The sequence below is a fragment of the Rissa tridactyla genome, chromosome 11, assembly GCF_028500815.1.
Source record: "Rissa tridactyla isolate bRisTri1 chromosome 11, bRisTri1.patW.cur.20221130, whole genome shotgun sequence".
Lineage (NCBI taxonomy): Eukaryota > Metazoa > Chordata > Aves > Charadriiformes > Laridae > Rissa > Rissa tridactyla.
Window position 1 is genome coordinate 1,198,191 of NC_071476.1, and position 26,285 is coordinate 1,224,475.

At 50.2% G+C, this 26,285-nt stretch overlaps 2 protein-coding genes across 4 annotated transcripts in view; both read left to right on the plus strand.

Annotated features, from left to right (window-relative positions):
* The window catches only part of LOC128916200 (serine protease inhibitor Kazal-type 5-like), a 43,816-nt gene extending 34,463 nt beyond the window's left edge, over window positions 1-9,353 (plus strand). For 2 of the 3 annotated variants that reach the window (XM_054217542.1, XM_054217543.1), the window contains 8 exons: window positions 71-201; window positions 800-881; window positions 1,397-1,464; window positions 2,355-2,439; window positions 4,859-4,986; window positions 5,353-5,416; window positions 8,619-8,671; window positions 9,119-9,353. In XM_054217542.1, the coding sequence (XP_054073517.1) occupies window positions 71-201; window positions 800-881; window positions 1,397-1,464; window positions 2,355-2,439; window positions 4,859-4,986; window positions 5,353-5,416; window positions 8,619-8,624 (564 nt within the window). In that variant the 3' untranslated portion in view covers window positions 8,625-8,671; window positions 9,119-9,353. The remainder of the gene's footprint in view (window positions 1-70; window positions 202-799; window positions 882-1,396; window positions 1,465-2,354; window positions 2,440-4,858; window positions 4,987-5,352; window positions 5,417-8,618; window positions 8,672-9,118) is intronic. The other variant, XM_054217544.1, reaches the window with a different exon arrangement.
* Window positions 9,354-15,304: 5,951 nt separating this feature from the next.
* LOC128916328 (ovoinhibitor-like) lies at window positions 15,305-25,901 on the plus strand. The gene is made up of 16 exons (XM_054217802.1): window positions 15,305-15,438; window positions 16,031-16,050; window positions 16,908-17,044; window positions 17,206-17,266; window positions 17,758-17,891; window positions 18,347-18,404; window positions 19,409-19,545; window positions 19,956-20,016; window positions 20,819-20,955; window positions 21,380-21,440; window positions 22,640-22,773; window positions 22,851-22,911; window positions 24,167-24,303; window positions 24,677-24,737; window positions 25,103-25,218; window positions 25,714-25,901. Exons 1-16 carry the CDS (start codon window positions 15,384-15,386, stop codon window positions 25,757-25,759), a joined length of 1,416 nt encoding a protein of 471 aa, XP_054073777.1. The 5' UTR covers window positions 15,305-15,383; the 3' UTR covers window positions 25,760-25,901.
* Window positions 25,902-26,285: the final 384 nt, after the last annotated feature.

Consider the following 26,285-nt stretch of genomic DNA (forward strand, 5'->3'; position numbering starts at 1 on the left):
CAAGTTTCTAAGAATCAGGTCAATAAGACGAGGAGCACAGGGTGCCCTAACTGCTGCCCTCCTTCCGCAGGATGACTGCAGTGAGTTTCGCTCCCAGTTTGAAGCTGGCGGACGACTGTCCTGCACGAGGGAGAATGACCCTGTCCGGGATTCCTCCGGCAAGCAGCACACCAACAAATGTCTCATGTGTGCTGAGAAGTTGTGAGTACAGCTACCTCTGAGCAGCAACAGCAAAGAGGGCAACCTCCCGCTGCCAAAGCGCAGCTTCTCCCTGCGGAGCTGCATCTGGGCGATGCCTGGGAGAGAGTCCTGGATCCCAGTGGCCCTCCAAGAGATGCTCCGGCAGTAGGGCCCTGCCATTGCCCCTCTTCCCACTTCCCTTTCAGCGTGAAGGGCCCAGGGGCAGGTGAGAAGCAGTGTGGAGTAGAGGAGGAGAAGGAAGGTTGATAGAGAGCAACCCCTTTCCCAGGGGACTGTTGGGTGCGGGCAGCTCCGGAGGAGTTTCCCATGCGTGTACTTTGCCTTCCAGATGCTCTCTCTCTACTCCCATAGAGCATATGCAGAAGCAGCCCTGATATGAAAACAGCCACCTGGATCCAGGATGTAGCGTACAGTGGGAATGGTGAGGAGAAGGGAGAAGGCTTAGGGGTGGGAAGTAGGAACAGGACCACCAGGAACAGGGACTGCGGATGGGGGGGTGGTGCCCAATGGCACGACGTGGGCTTACAGGGCAGACCCGGGTCCCGGTGGCACTTGCGCTGCCATAGCGCTCTCTTTTCCTCCTCTCCCCTTCTTCCAGCAAAAAGGAAGCCCAAAGAGGAGGTCAGTCTGGTGGAACCGCCCAGCGCAACAAACCGCTCACTTCAGATCGTATGAAGCAGGTGAGATGGAGCTCGGAGCCTGCCCTGAGCTCAGAGAAAGGGGCGGGTGAGAGTCAGTGGGGTCCTGATGGCCAGGGACTATCTGTGGTCAGCCCGGGGTGACCGTGGTGCTTGGAACTCTGGAGCCAGCTGACGAGGGGAGAGAAGCAGGTTGTATTGCAAAGCCTTGCTCGTTTGTGGGATGGACCTGTGTGTAAGCATACAAAGTGGGCACGTTGGGACCTGGCGGAACAGCCCCTCTTGCTTGCCCAACGGTGCGATGCTATATATGAGATAAGGGCAGGTTCAGACTCCCCACAATCCTGTCAGCCCTCAGATGATAACATTTGGTGGGTATTAAAGCCTGTATGGAGCAAGCATCAAACCTGCTTCTCCAGGAACAGCCCCGCAGCTCCCTGGGTCTGGGAGGAGGAGGAGGGGGGAGGACAGGAGCTGCTTTCGCTTTGCTGCTTCTCTAGTTGTATAAAAGTTGTTTCTATGCTTGGTTGTTGAACATGATCCTGGCCTTATTGCAGAAGAACTGTGCTGGTTCAGGGTCGCGGCAGGGCGCGAATGAGAGACGTCCCTTCTCGTCCGGCAGAGGGTGAGTACAGCAGCACCTGGGGTGGCAGCCTGTCCCCCCGACGGCCCCACAATCCCTGGCACGGATTTCTGCCCTCTCTCGTACCTACATGTTTTTTCCTAGGGGTGGTTAGGAGGTTGATTGTAGCAGGAATGGTTCCGTAGCACCCAAGTGGCACTCTCTGGGATGGAGAATTGAACACTGTGGTGTTTGGTGCTCAGTACAGCACTTCTCCCCACTGGCGAAAACAGCGCTGGGGAAGTGATGTGTAGAGCAGGGCATGTTTCTCATGCGACCCTTGCTCCTTTTTGTCCTTGGCTTTCCTGTGCATAAAGCACCGGTGACTGTTGTGCTCAAAATCCCTCTCGGGACACCTTTGCTCAGCAAACCCTGTCTCCTGGCAGGGCACGTGTCCGCTGCCTGGCCCTGGCTCATCCTCACCCGCTGGCTCGAAGGCAGTGCCCGGCGCACCAGGTGCTTTCTGGGCGCGCTGGTCAGGCACTCCTCTTTGTTTTATACCTCCTGGACCTGAGCAGGACTCAGCTGCTGCTTTTTCAGAGCCTTTTCTGGGGAGCTCTGAGATTCCCTGCTTTCGGCTGGTGTGGTCCCTTCTCCCCCCTCCACCCAGCAGTGCCAGGGGACAGACAGGGTTGGAGAGCCCTGTGGTGGTGACACACTTGGGCTGAGCACAGGGCAAGGTTTGTCCTGCTGTCGGCTGCCTCCCGTTAGCAAGTGGCTGGGGCGGGGGGGCGCTTCTTGCCCTCTCCTCTCCTGGTGGGTGGGTGCTGCCATAGCGCAAGCAGCTCCCCAAGGGGTGGGGGGAAGTCTGTGGGGAGGGTGGGTTCGCACCGGGCTCCCCCCGTTCTGGAGGGGAGGTGTGATGAGCTGCCTCTCTGCTCTTTCCCCGCCAGCCCGCAAGGAAACGTGGCTCAGAGCGGTAGGAACTGCAACCCTGGCCGCAAGACGCAGAACAGAGACACCAACGCCCACCAGCTGGTAAACCCCCCTCCTGCATCTCGGCCGGCGGCTGTGCGGGCAGAAATGGGGACCTGTCCCGTGGGGTGCTCCTCCGCTGGCTCTGAGCCCCCGCCGGCTCCTTTCCCCGCAGCTGCTCCTGTTTCTGCTGCGACCTTAAAGCTTCTCAGTTGGCCCCATGTCCTTGGAAGGGTTTGAATGAGTGAAAGCATCTGTACCTTGATGCTAGCCCCTGTACTGCCCAGCACAGAAGCAGAGGGAAGGAGAGCAGGGCTGGATTTGCCCATATGAGACCTTCCGAAGCCAGTTTTGCTTCTGGGGTTGGCTCCTCATGGAAGTACATCAGCTGTGAGGGTGCTGGCATTGAGCTCAGGCTGGATGCCTGCCCCACGTGTAGCCAAAGTGGGGCGAGGAGTGCCACCCCCAACATGTTGAGAAGGTGCTGAGTCAAAGGCCGTGGCTGGAGCAGGGTGATGGAGGTGACCAGGGCATGAGGACAGGGTTGGCAGGGGGAGGGAGTGATAAAGGAGGAAACACTGAGCGGTAGATGATGACTGTGTATGGAATAAGGTGGGAGGAAGATGAAGGTGTCTGCTCTACCTTGTGCCCACCAAAAGAAAATGCAATGGTTTCAACCAAGCTAAAAGCGGGGAATACGAAACTAATAAGAGAAAATAAGTTACCATAAAAAGGGTGACTAAACTGTGGATCTCCCTGTCACGGGGTGTGGTCAGGAGCTAGGATGGTTAAAAATCAACCTGATGTTTTAATCCCTCCAGCATTTGCATACAGTAATTTAAATAACATTTTGGAAGGGATAGGGAATGTGTTTCTGTGGGGCTGGAGGGACCTTACTACAACCTGCCGTAACTCTCTCTGAAGCTCTGTCACTGACCACTTTGTAGAAAAGGGATATTTAAGTAAAAAAAGTCCCGATAGGTGGTTCAGGTACAGCAATTTTGATGCATTCCAAAGGCAGCATTAGGCGTAATAACTCCAGTCAGCTTCAGGGCTTAGTGGTATTTCCTGGTAGCACCGGAGGAGGAGTGGATGCTGATGAGCCTGACTGACGAGAGGTGATTCAGACAGCAAATCTGCTCCTCTCCTCTTTCCAGGGCCACCCGTGGGTTTTGTCGCAGGCAGCTCCGATTCTCCAGAGCCAAAAGAAGGGAGGCACTGGCTGCTGGCACCCGAGATATGTGGGGCTGCCGGTGGGGTGGCCGCCTGCCCTGGGTGGTAACGCAGGCAGGGGGGTCGTACTGCGGGCAGCAGTGTCTGGCCCGTAGGAGGGCATCTAGCAGTGAATTGCAAAGGTCAGCGTTCTCTGCCTTCATGTCATCGCTAATTAGCCAGATGAGAGAGGAAGCAGCACATTAATGAAATTAGCAAGTGACGTTTAACCAGCAGGTGCTATCACAGCACCCCAATGTCACCGAACCCCCCGTGCCACCCGGCACGAAACCTGCCCTCCCTGCGGTGCTGTTGATAAACCATCAGTTTGTGCTAAGTGGTGCATCTCCAGGTGGCACAGGAGGAGAAATGTCCTCTCTGTCCCAGTCCTCCTGTCCCAGCTGCAGCTCTCCTCCGATTGCACCACTTGCAGCCATTGCAACATGTTTTGGAGCACCCGGAGGAGGGGATGGGAACCCATTAGTCACTCCTTCGTCCTGGTCTTTTTTTCATCACCTGGAGCAGAGGTGGGCAGCCAGGAGGAGGAAGGGGCTGTGTGTGTGCCAGGCACCTCTGCTGTTTGAAATTTGCTACGACTCTGCAAACACTCGCCCCGGCATCCTTGTCGGGTGGAGACCTAAGTGCGAGAGGCTTTTTGGGGTCCCAAAAGGCCACTCCTTGTGCTGTGAGTTTGTCCTGGTTGGTCCCGCGTGTGGTTTGTAAGGAAAGCGGTGTCTAAACGTTCTCATTGTCGTGCTCGAGAGGAGACATGAGAGCACCCTTAATTAGTCATAGCTGCTTATACGTGCTTCTGTCTCTGAACTCAGTGGGTGTCAGAAGTTGTGCTGCATGTCGCACCACCCTCCAGCTGCTGTAGAGGTTTTTCCTTAATTTTGGCCAATGGGTTTCATCTTCATTCTTGGATATATGAAACGGCATCAAAGCCCCGATAAGGAGGACTAGGAACAGGTAGCAGAGGTTTTCATCTTCTTGTGGATCCCCAGTGAGAGAAATAAACCTGCCCTGGTGCCGAGGTGGATCCGGCGAGTGGGTCTGTGCCTGGCAGTGGAGCAGGGCCCCGAGAAGCCTGGCTGGCCAGCCCAGCAAGAGACACCACCTCTTTACAAGCCTGGCCTTGCCGAGGAGCGGTGGACGTGCCGCAGGGCAGAGGGGCCCCACGGCAAGGCTTGGTTCATAAGCGCTTTTAAGTCGCGTAAAGGAGGGTCTTGCAAGTGAACCAGCACCAAATGTGATTTCTTTCTCTCTTCAGCTGGACTGTGATCGAATTCTGCACGGGGTAAAGGGTGGAAGGATTTTCTGCAGCAAATCCTCACAACCAGTCTGTGGCACTGATGGGAAAACATACAAAAATGAATGTGACTTGTGTTCAGCTGCCATGTGAGTAGGCGGAGAGATTTCAGTAATACAGGGCCATCCACCATTCCCGAGTGTCTTTTGCAGCACACTGTTTGTTTTGATATATCATGACTCACTATCAAGTGTGTCCTTGGTGCCTTGCTGTTAAGCAAACATAGATCAAAATGCCTGAGATTAATCTGATGACAGCTAATTAAGATACACAAGTTTCCAGAGTCCCCTATTCCCTTTCTGCCCGATCGTAAGATTGTTTGGGGAGTAATAAATGCCATCGTATTGGAAGTAGCATCAAAGTATTAAGGAGCCCACAGAGGACTGTCATGCCGATGGCAGAGAGCTGTGGCATTGCAAGTGAATAATAAGCAACGTCTTGTCCTCCCTTTGCAGGAGAGCTTCAAACTACATCACAGTAAACTATCGAGGTGAATGCCGAAAGCCTGCCCCTGAAGTGGTAAGCGGCATGCCACGGCTGGGCTGGGGAAACATCAATCTTTCCCTTTCCCCTTGTGAAACTCCCCTGTCGGCACCATCCCAGCTCCTGGGGGCCTGATCCAGGCAGCCACAGCGAAGCGTGAAAAATGAGAAGTACTCGGCGGTCAGTCACCGGCTGCCCCCGCTGGGCTCTTCAGCAATAGCTGGGGGTCAACACCTTGACCCTGCAGGCAGGTTAACTAGCAGGTTAATTGAAAGAACAAGTCGACTGAACTAATGGGTTAATTAAAGCTGTGCTGTCTGGCTGCTATTCAGCCATGTGGTGTAGCACCTTCCAGTACTGTTGAGGGTCATCCTGGGGAGTCCTGCAGGTTAGGAGGGTTCAGTTGTATCGCAGGCTGGGAGGGAAGAGGGGTATTGGAGCCCCAGATCTCTTCTGGCTTTTTCTCTCCCCCCCTCCCCGGGGTGGAATGTTGCTGAGAGGTGGAGAAAACGGCCACCCAAAGTGCCTCTTGGCTGTGTGGAGCATCCCATTTCTCTCTCCAAGTGCGTGCTGGGGAGCAGCCTGCCCCCTGCAGCTGCGGTGGGAGCATCAGAGCCACAGGAGTGGGGTGCTCATGGTCCAGATGTTTAAATACAGGTTCAGAATTGGATTTAATGTATAATGTGAGCACAGTCTCTGTGTCTTACCTAGGCTGTAGGGTAGGAGAATGACATGTCTGGGAAAACATCTGGCTTTCCTCCGGGGACTTTGGTGAGGCCAGAAAGACTAGAACTGCGTCAACCATAAGGCTCACTTCCCAAATAACACCCAGAGAGACAGCTGGGAAATGAAAATTATTCACTAAGTGGCATACTTTTGGGAAAGGTCTTGAGCCTTGACATCTGGTGTGATCCCATATAGCAGATGAGTTAAATATTTCTCAGTTGTGCTTTGTCTTTCCACCAGTGGCACCTTGGCAGTCTCCAGTATTTTTATTTGCAGCTAGGGCCCGAGGTTTTGTCTCTGGAGTGCGCGGGATGCCCTCTAACAGCCGGGGAGGACTGTCCTCTGTATTGGCATGAGCTCTTGAGAAACTGAATACTCATCCCCAGGGAAATACTGAGATTTGTTCCCACTTTCCAGACCTGGAGAGAATCAAAATATTGAACAAGCCAAGCAGAGAAGTTCTGCAAAGTTTTGGATGGGAGCTTCGGCTTCTGCATATGAATTTGGTATCAATGTGTTTGTAGGTCATGAAGAGCTTTCCTGTGGGATAGCCTTCATGCCGTAGCATCATGCCATGCCTTCCTCTGCTCAGTGCCAGGATGCCAGCAGATCCCCAAAACATTAAAAAGTAGACATCCCACCTCCCCTTCCCCTCTTCTGTAAAGCAGTAGAGTGCTCTGAACTTTATTTAAATTTGAAGAAATTGTGGTGCAGAGAGAAATAACTCTGCCTGTGATCGTGCTGGAGGCATTCATGTCTTGACCTTTGGTGTGATGGAGCCACTGTTGGCTTGCGTGTTCTGGGAGTGCGGGGAGACCAGGCGCTACACGAGGGGCCTGTGCTTACACTGCCCAGGACAGACGGGGTTGGGTATACCACGGCAACTGAAAACCAGAGAGGATTTCCACAAAACTGTGCCTGGTCTGGAATTGCTTACTCTTCCATGTTCTACCAAAGGCTCTCAAGCCTTTGCAATTAGAGGACTGTGCCATTTACAGAAAGTCAGACAGCTTGTAGCTATGCCGGCTATTCCGAGGAGAGCTGGATGCAATTAAAAGAGAAAGCGATAAGCTTTTTCCTTGGGGCAAAAAAGCGCCAAACATGAACCCCCAGGCATAATGACTTATTCTTTGTTTATGTATACAAAGTCACCTGAAGAATCGGATTGGAAATACGTGGGAGCCCATTTCCTTGGAAAACCTTTTGAGCCCATCAAAAACTTTCCCTATTTCTCAGTTGGAAGCTTATGAGCAACGTACAGAGCAATGTTATTTTCAGCACTGAAATTCATGGTCACTTGCAGTATAATGAATTCTTCTTTTACTGAAGGGGCAGGCACTCAATATGTGCTGCTAAAACCAGAGGAAACCAGCTCCAGCAGTGCTTTTGGCATCAGAAATGCTTTTAGACCGTTGCAATGTGCAGAAAAAAAATGCAAAGGCCTCTCTTTAAGCTTTGGAGACAGATAAGAAACCGTTACCCAAAAACGTAATGTTTCCTTGAGCTGTATTTTGAAATTGTCCATGGAGGGTGCAGGGTTGCCTGACGAAATGCGCGTCCAAGGTCATCCCTTTGCAGCTCAGTGTCTATGTCTGCTCCTGCCTGCAAAGCTCCTGCTGGATTTCCCGGTGTTTCTGGCAACTCTCCCTGCCCGGTGGCTGGATTGCCATCGGGGGAGGGATGCTTGCAGGAAGGGACGGGAAGCAGTGTGGTTTGAGAGAGATCTGACGCTAAAGGGTGTATCTGTGCGCTGCTGTGGTGGAAAACCTTGATGCAGAGAGAGCCTGTCCCCGGGGCCTCGGGCTGGCCGGTGTCCCGGCTCACCACCTTTTCTGTGCCATAACCAAATTCCTTTGATCCTCTGCCGCTTTACTGCGGATGAATGTTAGGTCCGAGTCCTGGGTTTCGATACCTGTTTTGGGAAGCTAGCCAGCCGCTAGTTCCTGCAGTGCTGTGTCATACAGGTGAATTTGTTCTGGGTCTTTCCAGTACGTTTCACTTTTAATGCTGTGTATCTTGCAGTTCCTTTACTTGTTCAAAGGTTTTTTTCCACAAATCACCCACGTGATAGTCACCAGTTCGCCCACTTTAGTCAATACGTTAGGTGGAAAAAAAAGGAGATAACCAATTTCTCCTTTTTTAAAATCTGTTTCTGAACAAACAGATAACTCCCAGGTTTGCAATGGGCAGGTCCTGTTTTTCTTACAATGCTTTCTATTTTGTCACCTTTCTTTTTAAGGTGGCAGAAGGAAAAAAAAGAAAAAAAGCAGGATCTTTCCCAGTTAGATAGTAGGTGTGGAAAGTACCTAGCTTTTGGGCCGAAATTCGTCTTGTTTTCCTAGGCTGGCAGCGACCCAACCTGCCCGCCCTGGTGCCAGGCTCTGCTGCAGTTGTTTCGTGCGGCCGCCTGAGCTGGCTGCAGGGGCTGTCACACTGATGCTAATGCTCTGCGAGTGTCACACAGCAATGGTCATGCTCGGGGATGGTCTTATCTTTTGCTTTTTGTTTCCAGAAATAATGGAGTTCAGACTGCCAGCCAACACCGGGGATCAGCTGCGACCAAAGGTACAGAGAGGGGCAGTGATTTACCCCCTCTTGGCCAGCCTGTCCTCTGGAGGTTGCGTTTCCCAAGGGCTGGAGGGTCCAACCTTGCCCGGGCGGGCTGCAGGGCTGGGGCGAAGGGCTCTGCAGCGTGCTTTTCCCTCTCCCTGCAGCCAGGGGACGGTGGGGCTGAGCCTGTGGGAATGAGCAGACTTTCTACTGCCTGTGGTGGTGGGCTCTGCCTGCTCCTTTGCCCCCAGCTCTCTGGTTTTTCAGCCGAGCTGTCCCCATGGAGCAGGGAGGGTGCTGGCAGAGCCACGTGCTCCTGTCCCCCGTCATGGGGAGGCAGAGGTGGCCCAGAGCCCCTGCACAGCATGGGAGCATCCCAGCTTTGAGGTTTCCTCGTGGTCCTTTCAGGTCCCTTTGCCTTCTGGGACTACAGCAATAAACTGTCTCCCCCTGTCTCCCCAGGGCAAGTAAAGGAAGAGTTGATGTCGAGCATCAGGGGAGCTGCCGAGTCTCCAGGACTGCCAGAGCTGCCTTCATCCCCTTCTGCAGCGAACGGGGCCCGTCCTTGCTCAGGTGGAGGGCGAAGGGCTGTGGGGACCCAGAGGTGTCTTCCCAGGTCTGCCCCACGCATGCCGTTGCGGTCTTTGCCGCCTCGCTGTGCCTTTGCGTGCTTCTACAATAAAGATAACTCAGCAGCTTCATGTCACTTTTCTTCACCGAGCCGTGTGGGACAAAGAGGCCACCACTCCGGCTTTACGCTGCGTGCCCCGTAGGCAATAAGCAAACGCAGAGGCCCCTGGGGTGCACCAGCTGCTGTAAATACCCGGCAAAGATTTTGGACCCAAGAAGGAAGAGCGTGGTCCAGGGTTTTGTGAGGAGGGACCAGGGGTCAGGTTCTCTCTGACTCCTTGTGGGGTCTTGGGTCAATCACTTCACCACCCTTTCAGCCCTTTTCTCTTGCCTCTAAAACGGACATTAAAGGATACACTACCTACCTCAGAGGGTTGTTTTGAGATTTAATTGGTTTGCATTTGGAAACCCACTGAGGAAAATTGGTCTTAAAGCATCCCACGCATTGGGCTGGCAGTTCAGCTGTTGCAGTAAGTGTTCTCTTCCACCCTGCACTGGGAAATGCAGACCACTTTGTGCAGCCGTGGGAAGTAGATATGCCTTGACTGGTCATGTTAGATGGTGTGCTGAGGCCTGCCCCACCAAAGCTGGAGCTGGGGACACAGCCAGGAAGGTCTCTGGGATCTGGAGGTGTGAATTTGGGCAGCAGCATTTCTCCCTGTGAGAGGGCAGAAGCACTGATGGCACCCTTGAGGCAGTGCTGGCCCAGCAGAAAGCTCAGCCAACTTGGTGGCTCATGGACCTTTCACCATGTGCTTCTGGGTCACCTTCCGCCTTGGCCTGAACTTCTTTCCCCAAACAGGGCCCTGTGGGCACAAGGGCTCAGGTGGTGCCCATCTCAGGAGGCATCTCCTGCAGGGAGGGGTCCTTCCTTGGGGGTCCTGGTGGGGGGGGGAGATGGAGAAGTGAGAATTTCTGTGGTGTTGGATGGCTTAAGCTATTTAAGGAAAAGTATCGTTGTTTTGGGATGTACCTGATTTACAGCCAGTTCTAACTCATTTGTAGCCTGAAACTATTTTAAGATGAAGCCGGGTCTTTGAGCGAGGGGCTCCCCTGGCTCCCCGGGGGCAGCGTATCTGAGAATGGGGTGGGATTTGCAAAGCAGGAGGCTGTGATGGTGGGTTAGCAGAAATCTGGCAGTTTGCACGCACTTGCTGTACTTTCTTTTATAGCCGTTACTTAAAGCAAATATGTTCTTTATTTGTATAAACTTTATTGCAGGACATTTCCAGAAGACCTTGAGTGAACACACAGTGTTTGAGTCCATTTTAGCTGTGACCTGATCTGTAAACACTTTCTGTTGCAGATAAGGCTGGAGAGACTTTCGTTCGGATTTTGGCAGGATTTTACCTAATGCCAATTAATTTCACTCCCACCAAAGACGTAGATTTTATTTTTTTTTTTCAATTAAGTTATCAAATCCTTTTTTTTCTACTGCAGGTCAATAAGAATTGATTTTAAACTCTCAAAATGCTGACGCACGCATCATGTTTTATTTCTGCTGATAATATTAAAATCTCATTTTATTATCAGCAGACTGGCATAAGTAGTTGTTAATATTTTTTCTATGCTGATTTTTAACGTGAGCAAACACTGTGATTCAGAAATAAATTATTACTGTCTATTTCCACATGGAAAATCCCCTCACCAAGTACAGTCACGCAGGGTGGAAGTCACCAGTTTGGCCCTGGTTTGCTGTTCTGGGGGATGCAGGGTTTGTCTGCCTTTTAGCTGGGGAGAAACAAGTAAATTCTTGAAGGTTATTTATGCAGCCCGAGAATGATGAATATCAGGCAGTAAAAACGTTCTCTGATGACGTCTGCTCGCTGATTCCAGCTAAAATCATGTGCAGGGACATCTACATGATTCCATAAGAGCAGTGCACAATTTGTGGCTTAAAATAAATTCTTGCAAATGGAAATCAGCGCACTTGAAAGCCATTATGATTTGTAGTGATTTCAAGTATTTAGGTTTTGAAATAATCACCCATAAAACCTGCGTTAGCCGTGCTCCAAAAGCAATGAACTGATGAAGGCGGTGCCCTAGTAGCCTCTTCTGTCAGTATTTGAGCACCTTCTGAATTTCTCCTGCTGCTAGCGGAAATTATCATCCACAAAAATCGCAGCTGGCGATAAGGGATCGTTAAACAGATTCCAAACCCGTCTGCCGAGAAGGCGTAGGACAGTGACTTGCTAAAACGGCCTGTGCTCTCACTAAGAGCCCTGCCAGAGGTGGCAGAGATCGCTCCTTTCTGCTCTCGGCAGCCTGCCTGGTCCCTCCTTTCTTGCTTCCCCCCCTTTTTTGCAGATCGCTCCAAGGGCTCGATGATGATACCTGTCCTGAGCAGCTCTGGCCGGGCTCGATGTGAGCGATGCCACCCGTTATTTCCATCAGGTTCCTGGGGAGAAGGAGGCAAAGGCTCAAGAGGTATTGGGAATTTATTACCCTTTCTTCTACGTGTGCTCTTGGTTACCCTTTGTGTTGCCCTCTAACACAGTAACGAGGCTAAAACGGTCCTCTACCAACCTGGAAAGGTACCAGCACCCTGGGGAGTCTTCAGTTTGCTGTAAATTGCACTTTGTTAAGGGCGTCTCTTGCCAAGATCCACAGACCCCGTGTGGTTCACAGCAGTTTCTGAGGTTTTGCAGAACCGGCGTTATGAATCGGCAGCTTCGGTCTCGGGGACTCTCAACACGGTTGGGTTTTGAGCTAAACGACTCTCTGTGGGGGCCTTGAGTCTCGCCTTTTTTCATAAAAGGTGTCAGGTACTTATGCAATTCTTCAGGGTGTGGAAACGCTGCCCTTGGTATATAGTGAGGACTGTTGATTCTGGCAGACGACTCGGCAGACCTTGAGCTCACCGGGGTGTTTCTCAATCCTCTGCAGTCTGTCCGTTTGCAGCCTGGTGGCTCTGCCCACTACCTCGCAGCTGCTCTGGAGGCCACCATGGAGGGAGAGCCCCTGCACGGCAGCACGGTGTGCTCCGGCCAGGGAACCTCTCACACTCTGCCACGGTGCCAGAAATCCTGCAGTTCAGGGGCATTTGCTTCTCCAAGAACTGAGCGAGTCGTGACGAGGAAAGCCTGATGCTGTTTGTGCAGGGAAGCCCCTCTGGGTCTGCTGCAGAGCTCTTTTCTGTCTCTCCCTACGTTCCTGGGACGCTCAATCCCACCAAACAACTGCTGCGTATGGGTACCTGGGGGTTTCAGCATTATTTGCCTTGATGATCGCAACTTCTGCTCCATGGCCCATCTGCTTTCATCTTGGGGACTGGTGAATGGGCTTCTCTCTTTCCTCTCCCCTGTTTGGCACCTGTTAGCACATCTCTCCGTTCCTGCGGGGGAGCCCCTACTGCAGGGAGCTCTCGTCCGGGCCATTTCCATGGGATCTCCCTGCTCTGGTCTGCTGCAGGAGCCCTCCCCCCAGGACCGCAACACAAGAACTTTCTATGCTTTCCCCTGCATGAAGGTATGAGCAACTCCGCTCAAGCTGTTCACTGAAAATAGTAAGACGTAAATGCAACTACTTGCAAATTACAAGTCCAGGTGCGAATTCACAACTCGCCTTGACGCTGGAGGTCCCAAAAGAAGCAGTTTATTGTTAGGTGTAGTAACAACCGCACACTTGGTTTGTGGGTGGGAAGCACAGACAATTTCAACTTATATTTCTGAAAAAGAGGCGGGTTGGCTTTACTGCCTGCTGGCCTCCAAGGGGCTGCTTCTTTTCTTGGCCCATGTCAGCAAAATTCTGCAGAAACGGTGACGGATGATTCACAGCTGGGACTAGAGGTAACCTGCAGAAGGGAAGGAGGACAGTGCCCGTGTCCAGGGCTGCTCAGGCAGGTGGGCTTTGCAGAGCCTCCCATTCCCGGCAAAGGGAAAACAAACAGGTAGATGTCAACACAGCGTGACTGCAAGTGGGGGTTGCACAAACACAAAGGTGTAAATACACGGGGAAAACCAAAGGTCTCCCTGTTCAGCCTGGGTGAGGTGTGCTGCACCTTCTGCTCTGGTCCTGGAAGGCTCCGTCCTGACGGACAAATGGCTGCTGGAAAAGGCTCTGCCGAGTGGCTCTCTGTGAAGCAGAGGGCTCGCCTGTAGGGTCGTGGCATGGATCTTCCTTGTGCACAGGCCGGGAGCCCAAAGCTGAGCACTGTGTGCCTTGGCTGACGCGGGGAACGGCAGACACGTGCTATAGCTGTGGTGGTTTCCTAGGTCCCAGTTCCTTCTCTAGATCCTTGACAAGTGTTTACTGTTCTATCCCTATAATCTGCCTCCTATTGCAAACTATTTCCCAAATTTAATAACTGAGATGGAAGAGAATTGCTGTGATCTTGACAGAACCTGCTGAGTCAATCTATTTTAACTGCATATTTGGTTTGCAAATAATATCTCCTTTCTGATAAGGTTCAGGTGTCGTTTCTGTGGACATTGGCAGGAATTTGCTTGACCGTGACAGCTTTTACAGAGTCTGGCAATTAAGCTGTCAAGATACATTTTCCTCCTCCAGGAGGCATTAATTGATGATAGTCTTGGCTGGAATAAGCCCTGAGAGATGGGTATTGTAATCAGGATGAGCAGAGGTCCTTGTAGCTGAGGCTTGCGTTGGTTCAAAGGTCTGGAGTCCTTGACACTTGGTGGAACTGAGATAAGGGACAGGGCAGGAGACACTGCGGTCGAATATCAAGGGGAAGGAACGAAAACAAGATATATGAATAGAGATCTCTCTAGTGTCACTAGAGGTTAACGTGCCTGGAAGTGCTGGCATTTGGGGAGACGTTGGCTTTGCAGATGCACGCTGCAAACTACTAATATTAGCAGAGCTCCTGGATATGAAAGCAAATAGAATTTTCCATTAGGTAATCCCCAAAACCGCGTTATTGTGGATTTGCTTTTCAAGTGCGAAAGGCGTTGGTCCTTCGCTTAGAAAATAAAACTGGGATGATTAAACACGAGCTCTCTCTGTTTAGATTATGTAAAAAATAAATCTGTAAGTCAGGATTTTGATTACCAAGTACAGAATTTGAAAGATTAAAAGTTAGTGAGAAATTTGGAGAATTTAGGTTCCCAGTGGAGAAGACTGGGACTGAGACCAGTTCAAAGAATTGCCAAAAACCTCCTTAAAGAACAGAAAAAGGGTTCAGGACTAATCCAAGTTCTGTTACCTTAATAGTGGGCAAACCTTCAGGAGAAATTTGAAGAAAACTAAAGATATAAACTGTAGAGGGATAATGTACACATTTAATCTTCAGGAAGGAAACCATGCGTGGGCTAATGTCAATCTTTGCAATGTTGGCTGCCTTCCTAGATAAAGGAAATACAGTACATCTAGTCTATACAGACATCAAAAGTGTTTGGCCTGCTGCCCCGTGGGATGGTGTCACTAAGGCTTGGCAGGTGGGTCAGGAACTGGCCATGGGGGCGGTGGTAGCAGGTGAGCAGAGGGTACCATGGGAGTTACAAGTGAATGGCCAAAAAGAGGGATTTTTAGTACCGAAATTAATATTTTTGCTCCTTGCTGTAGTACAGAAAAAATTGGCACGTGGAGCAGAGCACCACTGGGTTTTTTAAAACGGGAGAAGACAGGATTTCTCCCGCAGAGCACAGGGTGACCTTCTGGGCTGAAATTGCCTGGGCTCAAACTGGGATGAAGCGCAGCAGTGAAGAGTACAAAATCACGCTCTGAGGTTGAATAATGAGGGTTTTGGCTATCAGCTCAGTTGAAAACTATAGAGGAGGAGAAAGACCTAATTGCCTTTAGCCAGTCGCTGGGTAGATGTGAGCCTACAACGAGGGGCAGCCCAGGGCTGGGACAGATCCATCCGGGAGGAGAGGGGTCCTGGCACACTCCCCGCTCCCCTCGAGCCATGCAAAAGGCCCCTTCCTGGCATACATGCCCATGTCAATCATTAGCTAGACATCTAGAGTTGTGTAAATACATTTTTGGCTTTGAATGTTGATGACAGACTTGGAACGTGAGCTAATAAGGTGGGACCACTTGGTATTGTGGTGCGCTATATATTCCTGCTCCTACCTGCAATCTTCCTCTCCTGCACAGAGAGCTCGCAGGCTGCGCTGGAGCGGTGCCTCTGTCTGCCATGAAGATAACGGGGGTTTTCGTGAGGGCAGCTCTAGCCCTTTGCTGCTCCTTGGGTGAGTATTTCCTGGGGCGTTGCAGAGATCCATCCAGCTGCATCAGAGCTAAATGTTCATTTCAGTAAAAGTATTTGGGTCTTGTATCGTGGGGGAGAGCCTCGATCCATGAAGAAATACTCTTGCCAAGAGAGTGTAGCAAAAATTAAGCCTTCAAGACTGAGGTTTCAGCAAACCTCATATAGGCAACTGTTTTCATCTTCTTGGCTTGTAGGAGGAAATTGCTGAAGGAGCAGGAGCATCTTAAACACGCGTGTCCAAACTTTTGAAAGTCAAATATAAAGTCTCTTTAGAAGAGGTTAAAATCCAAAAGTACCAAATTGAAAGTACCTGTATCGCTTCCCTGTAACATCTGAGGGACGGATGAATATGTGCTCTCCCCTCAAAAGTGCAATGAAACTTTATTTAGTAACTTCTGATACATCCTGTGACCATTTACTGGCCTAAAGTAAACCTACACATTTTCCTAAACCAAATGAACTGGTCAACAACAGTCACTGAATTTAACAGTTTCAAGAAAAGATTTACATATATCTTCACTGCATATAGTTTGATTTATTTTTTTTTCTGTCTCCATTTTTTTTTCTTTCAGGTATCGCCTTTGGAGTCGAGGTGAGCTGCAGATCCATTCATTCTGTTCTATTCTAGGTCTCTGGTAAAGTAGAAACAGTATGTAATTATCTGATGAGCAAGTGGATTAAATCTAATGAAAGCTTGGCTGTTCAAATAATATTTTCCAGTGCATGATTGAATGATGTTGCCAATTTCACGAGAGAGTAAAAGATCCCCCGTTTTTTACAATATTTTCTGTTCATTAAATGAAATGAAAAAAGTGAGAAGTAATTTTATAATCCCATTGTATTAACTCTTAGACATAATTTAGCTACTGCAAGCCAAAGGCAGTAGGTTACCTCCTCGTGAGGAATACTGTCTGAAGATGATACACTTGAAACCATCAAAGACTGAGATTCTGGTAATTTTTTTCTATACAGTAAGACCTGCAGAAGTGCGGTGTTCTCGCAGAGGTTTTCTATATCTGTATCATAGAGAGGAAAACAGCAGGGTCTGTGCCATGGATTTGTCTGCAGGTTCTTCCCACGCAGTTACAAGACTCCTGTAACTCACCAGAGACTGCAGCACGATTTGAAGCGATCAGATTTTGAGCTGAGGGGCTCCGGTGGATGGCCGGGCTCCCAATTACCAGCTGCCTTCATTAGGCACCGTCTCACCCACAGCAACCCTTCCTCCGTGCCGTGCCTCCCCCGGACCCCGGCAGGAAAGCGCGTAACCAGAAACTTCTGTAGGGAAGATTCACTCCTCCTGACTGCCTGAGCAGACTCAAAATAATACCTCCAATTTACCTCCCGGCAGGAGCTGCAGGCGCTGTGGCCGCGGCGGCGGGAGGCTGCGTGGGGGTTTCTTCCCCTACGGGAGCCATTGTTGGGTCTGATCCCGTGCTGCTTTCGCAGGTTGATTGCAGCCAGTATTCCAGCGGCATCGGCAAGGATGGGACAGCCTGGGTAGCTTGCCCAAGGAACCTGAAGCCAGTCTGCGGCACCGATGGCAACACGTACAGCAACGAGTGCGGGATCTGCCTGCACAACAGGTGAGCAGCGCTGGAAGCCCAGCAGAAGCCGCGGGGCAAGGGGCTGTGGCGAGGGTGGCAACTTCATCCCCAAAGAAGGACCGGGCAGAGGAGCACGGGAGTTAGCAGCTGGGTCTGGCGCTGCCCTCTGGGGTCCCTGATGCCGGTCTGCTTTCTTCTAGGGAGCAGAGGTCCAGCGTGGAGAAGGCACATGATGGAGAATGCGAGCCAAAGTCAATTATGGTAAGACAAAGTCCGTGGACGGCTTCATCTGGTTGTAAAAGGGGACAGTTCAAACACCACACACGAAGAAAACAGAACGTGCGCAGCACAAAGGGAATGAAAATCTGATGATAATTAAAGCCGAGAGGGTTTTTTATGGGCTATCTGGTACCATGTCTCTGTGCTTTTTAATTCGGATCTAGCCTCTGTAATTGGGAATAAAATGAAAACATTGTGTTGGCTGAAGGTTGGATCTCACCACCTGGATAGCAGGATCTTATGAAGGAGCTCACAAAATCCAAATCATAGTCCTTCTTGCTTATGCCATTTTTTTCAGCAGGAGAGAATTCCCACAGAACTGACTCTGGCTTCCACATTTGATAGCGGGATTAGTTTGATGATGGATTTGTCCCCAAAGGCTGAGGGAGAGTAAGCGGACTACATAGGAGTGTTATATCTTTATACTGAAAATGTATTTTGTTTTCTTTTCTCTATTCCTGCTATTTTTACAGATCGATTGCAGTAGGTACCGAAGAGCTGAAATAGATGGTCACGTCATGGTAGCCTGCCCAAGGATATTGAAACCAGTCTGTGGCTCAGATAGCTTCACTTATGACAACGAATGCGGGATCTGTGCCTACAATGCGTAAGTCTTGTGCATAGAACATCCTTCTGGATCATTAGTGATAGTTAAGGCTCTCAGGAGCACGTCTGTAAAACGCCTTTCTGAGGTCAGATGTCTCTGTAGGACTCTTTGGAGCTGGCTGCTTGTAATTCTCCAGCCAACCTGAGTTTTCTTCCCCAATTTCTGTCTGTGCTCAATGAGGGGAATCACAAAAGAACCACAGGACAACCCAGAGCAGAGCCACGAACAGATCAAAGCGTTACTCGTAACACCTACTAACTCCTAACTCTTAATTACCGTGTGATATGGAAATACTGTGCATTTGCTGCTGCCATCTGTGGGGCGCGTTCAGACAAGTCAAGCAGTTGTAGTGTCCCACAAGGCAGGTGGGACCTTGCTTTCTTGTCCCAGTGCCTAGTGTGTAATGGGAAAAGTTCTTCTCAAGGCTTCCTAAACAAAGCATTTCTTTCTTTCAGAGAACATCACACCAACGTCAGCAAAATACATGATGGAGAATGCAAGCAGATTGTCACCGTAAGTGCAATAACAGTCAGAAATCCACCTCTCAGGGCGGTTAATAGAGAGAATCCCGAGAACCCCACAGGTTTCCCCAGGAAACTGCAAGAGGACCGTATGACAAGGCTTACAAGGGTCCCAGTCCGTGCTTCGACTTTCTGCACAGTGAGGGTGGATTTTGCATCCTCCCTGCTCCGAAGAGAGGGCCGCCCCACGCATACACCAAACCGACAAAGGAGGAAGGAGGTGGATATGAAATGAGACGCTGCAGCGAGCCAGTGCTGCAGAACCCGCCTCCCTACGTACTAAGGTGGCTTTTGTGCCCAATGGGACGCCCAAGATTTCCCTTGCCAAAGTGTTGTGCTGGTTGGCCCTTTTCTCTATGCTCTTTGCATCAGGGACCCAAAATTCCCATGCCGGTCGCTTTCACAGCCATAGCGAGACTCATGAGAAAACTAGGCACACGTATTTCTAGAGTAGAGTTTATTGTACGTTCATACAGGGCCAACAGCCTGGTGCCTCAGGGAGAGACGCTTCTGTATTTCAGCACCCAAATTCTGGGATGCAGAAAGTCCATTCTACAACTGACAGATAACCGTTTTTTCTCTGCCCTTTCAAACCCTGTGCTTACTACAGGGATTCTGGAGTAATAAGTAATCACCGAGCTGGAGAAGTGGGGAGAACACCAACACAAACCAAAACAGTATTAGTCATATTTCCAGCTGGTGAAAAATGTTTCCCACTAAATTCAAGACCCTTTTTTTAATGAGAACGGGCCCAAATTTTGCATATGTTCTTCTGCCTGAAGGATCCCTTCTCCAAGATAGTCCTTTTTCTTGACTGCTAGAGAACCTGGATAATATTTGGAAAGCTCACTTCTGACTGAAGATTTAGCTTCAGTGTATCAGGGTTTTGTCCTGTGCAGAAACACTGGAGGCTGGGATACAGAATGAAAAGGTTTTGCATCAACTTTTCTTGCATAGCAAGGGCCCCACCAGAGCTAATTCTCCTTATTTTGACAGCTTGACTGCAATAAGTACCCAACAACAATCACTAAAGACGGCAAAGTATTAGTATCCTGTCCGAGGATCCTGAACCCAGTTTGCGGCACAGACGGCAATACCTACGATAATGAATGTGGGATCTGTGCCCACAATGGGTAAGCGCCATAGGTTGAGCACTCCTCCTAAGTAGCCAGCCATGCTTTGCAGTCCTGAGAACCATCCTTCTGCATTGCTGCTTTCCCCTTTTTCTTCAAGTCTCTTAGAAACCGGCTTGGTTTTGGATTTACCTTGAATTTCCTTCTGATACCTTCTTTGTGCTCACGAGTCAGATGGCAGCTCCTCAGATTAGTCTGTGGGCTGGGCAGTGACTGAGCAGAGGAACGAATAATTCAGAATATTGCTTTAAATTGCATGCTATGACAAGATGTGATGAGCTTGTTAACGAGTAATGTGACTATTCTGATACGCTCTAGAGTCCGAAGCCATGGTTTGCTTCATTTTGCACGTGACTGCGACCAAGAGGTGAATCATTTAGTTCCTCTACTTTATTGTTTCCCTCTTCCAGAGAACAGAGGACCCACGTTAGCAAAAAGCATAATGGAAAATGCAGACAGGAGACTTCTGAGGTAAGTATTCAATGTAAGGCATGTTTCTCCTCTTAGCTGTATCAACTGAAAGGTTCCCTGAGGCTACGTATTCTCTGAAAGTGAGCTGGCCTGAAGCCCAGCTTTCTCCACATGTCATTGAGTTCTGCCAGCCCCTGGTGTTGGGGGTGCCTACAGACCCCACCTGTCCCGAGGCAGGTGTCCCCTGGGCCCTCTTTGCCCCCGCAGCCCTGGCAGATGGGCTTTGAGGCACAGAGGGTTCATTACGAATTCATACCTACCCCGACCCCCGGGGTGGGGATATATGCTGGTACGTGGAGCGCCCCACGAGTTGTGATCTGAGTGCATCAGGCGAGAAGTCCCAGAGCTGGTGCCTAGCACGTGCCAACACAAAAATGTGGAAATCGGTCAGTTTAGGCTTAGATCTTCCTTTGAAGGATGCTCTTCAAAGGCATTGTCAGCAAAGTCCAAATTCCTTCACTATTTTGGTGTTTTGTTTATATCTATACTGCAGAATGAAAAGGGGACTACTTTTTCCTCTTTTTTTTTTTTTTTAATGCTTTTCTGGCACATCTTGTATTTGGGATTGACCGAGCTACTTACCCTAGTGATTTGACACCTCACAAACCATGCAGTGCTGTGCCGTTCCCTCTGCGCGTGAGAGGATTCATGCAGAACTGACTCAGCCTGGTTTTGGGAGAACTGAGACGTGGCACTAGTGTCGTCTCAGCAGCCCAACACGGAAGGCATGGCAGGAGGCTACGTTGGGGGTTTTCTTGGAGAACAAGGACTTCCCTAGGCTTGACGCTCCTGTTCTTTGTAGATCGATTGCAGTCAATACCCATCAAGAATGATTAAGGGTGGTAAAGCCCAGGTACGTTGTCCGAGGATTCTGCTCCCAGTCTGCGGCACAGACGGATTTACTTACGACAACGAATGTGGCATCTGCGCCCATAACGTGTACGTACTGTACATAGCTCTCTCTTTTGGAGTGACTAGTCACGGTTACTGCTCCAGACAGCTTTTCTTTTGATACCAACATATCTATATGTCTCTTTCTGTTTCTCTTTCAACCTCCTGAAGCCCCCGTCACCCTGATTTTGTTCCCTGATGCTCTGTTTGTGGTCCCGGGGGAGCTGTGGGAGAGCCAGCTCTCAATCAGTATGAGGGGCTGTGGTGTTTGGGCAGACGAAAGAGTGGCTGGGGATAGGTCTGCTACCGCTGGGGATTACGCTTGCTGATGACCAGGAGAAGCTGGTTCATTAGGCAATTGGATGCCTCCTTTATCGTATATATTGGCTGTGGGTTCAGTTTGCTGTCTGTGGCACCTGGGTGTCACGGGGCTCAGCTGGTGAGCACGCTAACGCCGAGCTCTCCCTTTCAGAGAGCACGGGACTCACGTTAAGAAAAGCCACGCGGGAAGATGCAAGGAGGAAAGCACTGCTGTAAGTGTAAGCAGCTATAAAATAACCCCCCCGACTCCCTCTCCAGCCTCCAGGCAGAGCCTGGCTGGGCTCCGCGCGCCCGCCGTGCTCCCGGCTGCACAGGGGGTGACGAGGGACGGGGGGGTGACGGATGGCGGGGTGATGCACGGGGGGCTCGGGCTGCGGCTCTCCCTTGCTGCTCACAGCGGCGGCTGCTGATGTGCCGAACGTGAGGGCACGAGAGAACGGGGACAGGCCGGGACTTCAGAAACAAAACGTCCCGGTACTGCAGACCTCTGAGCAGAAGTCAGGAGAGGCAGCCCAAGAACCAGGCAGCCCATTTTAGCACAGTCGGAGAGGAAGGCAGAAGGCTGTGTTGGGTGTCCATGTATTCATTCATTGCACTAGACAGGCAGGTTAAAAAATCCTCGCGCTCTGGTCAGCCAGGAAAAATCTGCTCCCAGATACGCCTACAAAAATAGCTTTATTATCCTGCACAGTAACAATACGTGCTGATAATATCTCAACGCATTTATTCTGCTTATGCAGAGCAGCTCTAAAGCACCAAAAATAACTCCATGCATCCTGAGGGACTGCAATATATTTTCTATAGTAAAGGCACACTGTTAAAATGCCAGCTTTGCTTTAATTTGCTCTTGGACCATGTGGGAAATACAGGTAATAAGAGACGCTGTATCGGGGAAACTACGCAAAATGACAGTGAAGTGTCAGTGGTGCTTAGCTAGTGCAGACTGACTTCCAATAGGTGTTTGTCTATTTATCCTCAAATATTTAAACTGTTAGATTTTTATATACTGTAAATATTTTTGCAGCGGGAGCCGGTGAAACAGTTCTTGCTGCTGTTTTGAAAAAGAGCTGAAACAAAATCTCAGATTTAGTTAACTATGTCAAGCTGGACTCAATGTCAAACACTTTAAATCAGATTCCTTGGGTTAAATGCTCGTCTTAAAACTTGCACACACACTGCTCTAGGAAAATCACCTTTTTGGCCAGCTGTTCCTTTCTTCCCTCCGTTAGCAGAGAATGCCAAACCCAATTGCAATTACTTAATTCGCTTACAGTGGAAGACTAAACTTAAAAAAACCTGATTTTCCTCGGGCAGAAGCCTTTAAAATCTGGAGGATGAGAGTGGGCCGACTGCAGATGAGGCACTTCCATCCCCCGGCAGCCGACCCAGCATTGTTATTTTGTCTCCTCAGGTGGACTGCAGCACGTACCTGAGCAACACCAAAACCGGCGAAGCCGTGGCAGCCTGCCCCTTCATCCTGCGCGAGATCTGTGGGACAGACGGCGTCACCTACAGCAACGACTGCGCCCTGTGTGCCCATAACATGTAAGCCCCGGAGGTCACCCCCCGAGAGCTCAACACAGTTACCTGTTGAGCAATTTTAACCCCGCTTTCTCTTCTAGCGAGTTTGGGACCGATGTTGCCAAGAGGCATGACGGAAGGTGCGTGGAGGAAGTTCCCCAGGTAAGTGAAACCTAAAGAAAAATAAGAGCTTGAGCTGGTGCCGACGGTAGAACTTGAATAAACACTGGTGGGATTTGGTGGTGTAGCCTTCCCCGAGGGTCACTTTCCTTCTGGGCGTGAATATCACCCTCTGGCAGCAGGAACACTGTGTGCTTCCTGCTTGCGGTCAGGGGAAGAAAGAGGAGAGGACAGGTGCCGAATGAGTTATGAGACAGGTAGCACAAATGATTTAAGGCTTGACAAGAAGAACTCCCGTTCCCACAGCCGTCTGTCATAGCTGCCACGGGAACCCGGCAGCCTGTTTTGGCAATATGGGAAGGGGACGCGGAGGACCCAGGGTATCCGGTGCCTTCTGGATGCTTGCATTTTACAAAAGGATGTTCTGCAAAGATTAGAAAATTGCCTGTGTTTTGAGTGCTGATACCTAACGTACCAGGGGATTCAAAACCCTCTCTGTTTTTTTTTAGTAAATGCAGCGTAATCTAATGTATACCGACAATGAATCTTATAAAAATACCAGATTAACTATATTTGGCCAGCCCTAAACTATTTACTCTCACTGGGGGATAGAAGAACAAAGCCATCTCATTAGCATGTGTTTGAAAGAGTCAACATCCCGAGTCAGATATTTCATTTCTATACAAACAAACTATGAAATGTCATCCTTTGTTTCCTGAGTACGCTCTGTGCTCACACCGGGTGAGATACATAAATCAGGGAGGACGAGCTCGCACTGGAGAAACCGGGAGTGCTAAAACGCACGGCCAGTTCTTCAACCGGTGTAAATCAGCTTCGACTGCTGCCCGTCCCGCTGGCAGATTTCAACACCGGGAGCCGTCCCGTTGCAACAAAAGGCCTGTCAGCACATCTCCCCTCCATTCTTGTGGGCTGTGGAAAAACTCCTCGGTCACAGCCGGCTCTCTCGCAGGAAGTGCATAAATCATGCCATTTTGGTTTGCAGATTATTTTTGAGCTGCATTTGGTAATATCCTGGTAGGTTCAGTAAGGTATAGGGGCATCATGATAAACACAAAGTTGAATGAGTGATGTCTGCCTTCAAGCCTTGGTTCAGCCTTCTCCAGCGGAAAGCTATGAAAGGAATTGCTAGCTTTCCACGAAGAACGAGTTAATATATCACCATAATTCATCCTATGGCAGATCCTAAAAGGCAGAGGCACGAGCAGGGGGGGTTGTGTCTGGGGCCCTTGCGCAGAGCAGAGCCTGTGCCGGAGCTTTTGCCGTCTTGGTTCCCCAGCTCGACTGCAGCCAGTACAGAACTTCCACGCTGAAGGACGGCAGGGAGCTGATGGCCTGCACGATGATCTACGATCCCGTCTGCGGTACCGATGGTGTCACTTACGCCAGCGAGTGCACACTGTGTGCCCACAACCTGTGAGTCCTTGTCCTTGTGCCGGGGGGATTCGCAGCGGTGGTGGTTGGATCCATGAGTACCAAGTAACGTGCAAGGGCTCTCTCTGAAACCCTGTGCTGGATGGGTCCCGTCTGTCTACCCCCGTTTTCCTGCTTGCCCCGGTGGGTGTTTGGCCCCAGAGCCCTGCAAAGTGGGATACCTCAAGTGGGGAGAGCGTTATTCCAGAAGGCACGTGCCTGGTCCGTAAGGGCATGTTCTTGTTAGTGCTGTGCAGGCAATGCTAAGCTAGTTTATCCGAAAATCTCCTGTGCGCTACGTGGGAGAGAGGTTTGTTCTTGCACTGCGGTCGTAAAGGGGAAGGTTGTGGCTGACAACCGTCTCTCCATCCTCCAGGGAGCATCGGACCAATCTTGGCAAGAGAAAGAACGGACGCTGTGAAGAGGACATTACAAAAGTGAGTGGGAAAGGATGGGAACAAAGAGTGAGGTCCAGTGTCTGTTACGCTCACGGGGGACTGTCCTCCGCTCTGGGTTACAAGCTGGGGGAGCGGTGGTGTGCAGACCTGAGGAGATCCCTTGGGAATTTCACTCTGGTCGTAAAAGAGCCAGCATCTATCCCACTGCTCTGTAACGGTGCAGGAGAAGACTTGGCAGTGAGCAGAAATAGTACAAGGTCACATCTGCCACCAGGAGGAAACTTGGAGTTGGTTATTATGGTGATGTTACGACAGTTTCATTTCTCAGCGGGGTGTCATTCCTTAGGCTGGGGGGGCCACGGTTTGCGCTCAGGCAGAGACTCATGTCTGTCTTCCGTGTGCAGGAGCATTGCAAGGGCTTCCAAGAAGTCTCTCCTATCTGCACCATGGAATACTTGCCCCACTGCGGCTCTGACGGCAAAACATACAGCAACAGATGTGTTTTCTGCAATGCCTACGTGTACGTACGAGAGTAAAACCCTTCCTTTCATGATCAATTCCTATACCTACTATGAACGCAGGGCTGGTTTTATAATGTATTTTTGACTAACTGCTTTTGGGCATATACTGGACATTTCTGGAGCATCATGACTTGTCCAAAGGAGATGGGTTTTTTCGCGTTTTAAGGCAAAATGTGAAGGGCCCGTTTCCATGATCTGTACATGGCCTGTTTGTTAACTTCCAAGATATTTTACTCATTTTTACGTAATCTGTCCCACAAGCTTATCAGGGCATGTGGAAAGTACTTCACCAGAGGAACTGGCTTGTATCAAATGTGTGAAACCTTTCATCTTTCCTTTAATGATAATGATGAAAGGGAGTATTTGGGCTTTTGAGACTGTTCTTTTTCTCCAGTCAACGCTAAGCTGACGTGCTCGGGCCAGTGAAGTGAGGAACAGGGCTTCAGCCCTGAATGCGCTCTGTGGCTAATCCTTCTCTCTCCTTTCCTCACCAGGCAAAGCAACAGGACTCTCAACCTCATGAGTATGACTGAATGCTAAGTCTCTGCTGGAGTTCAGCCTAGGAAGACAAGCTCTCTTGCGTGCGACTTCCCATGGGCTGATCTTCCCCAGCAACTTTCCTTCCGTTTGTCTTGTTTCCTTAGCTCCTGAAACACTTGTCCAATAAACTCACTTGGCAACATTTCTCTGTCTTAGTGCCACGTCTCATCCCTTTTGCACCTTCTCCCTGACACGGTACTTGTAGTGGTGCGTATGTATTTTTCTACTGATATTCTGCTCTACCAAACAATGTGGGTAGATCTTTTCCTGCCATGGGTCAGTGCTGACCCTGCTCTCGTGAGGGCCTGGCCTCCTCTTGGAGCTCCCAGGCACTTCCATGCTCCTCAAAGTCTCCCTGTCGGTATTAGTCTCACCTCACCCTTAATATCTCTGTATGAACCTCACCCTTAATATCTCTGTATGAACTGATCACGGACTCCATCCTTATAGTTGGCACAAGGAGACATTCACCTCAAGGGTATGGTCCACCTCCTCCATAGGGCAATGTCTAGGACGTGGGTAGTGG

Coding starts and splice junctions, on each gene's coding strand:
- LOC128916328 (XM_054217802.1), top strand. CDS start 15,384: ATGAAGATAACGGGGGTTTTCGTGAGGGCAGCTCTAGCCCTTTGCTGC. Junction 17,267..17,757: donor GCGAGCCAAAGTCAATTATG/GTAAGACAAAGT, acceptor CTATTTTTACAG/ATCGATTGCAGTAGGTACCG. Junction 18,405..19,408: donor AATGCAAGCAGATTGTCACC/GTAAGTGCAATA, acceptor TTATTTTGACAG/CTTGACTGCAATAAGTACCC.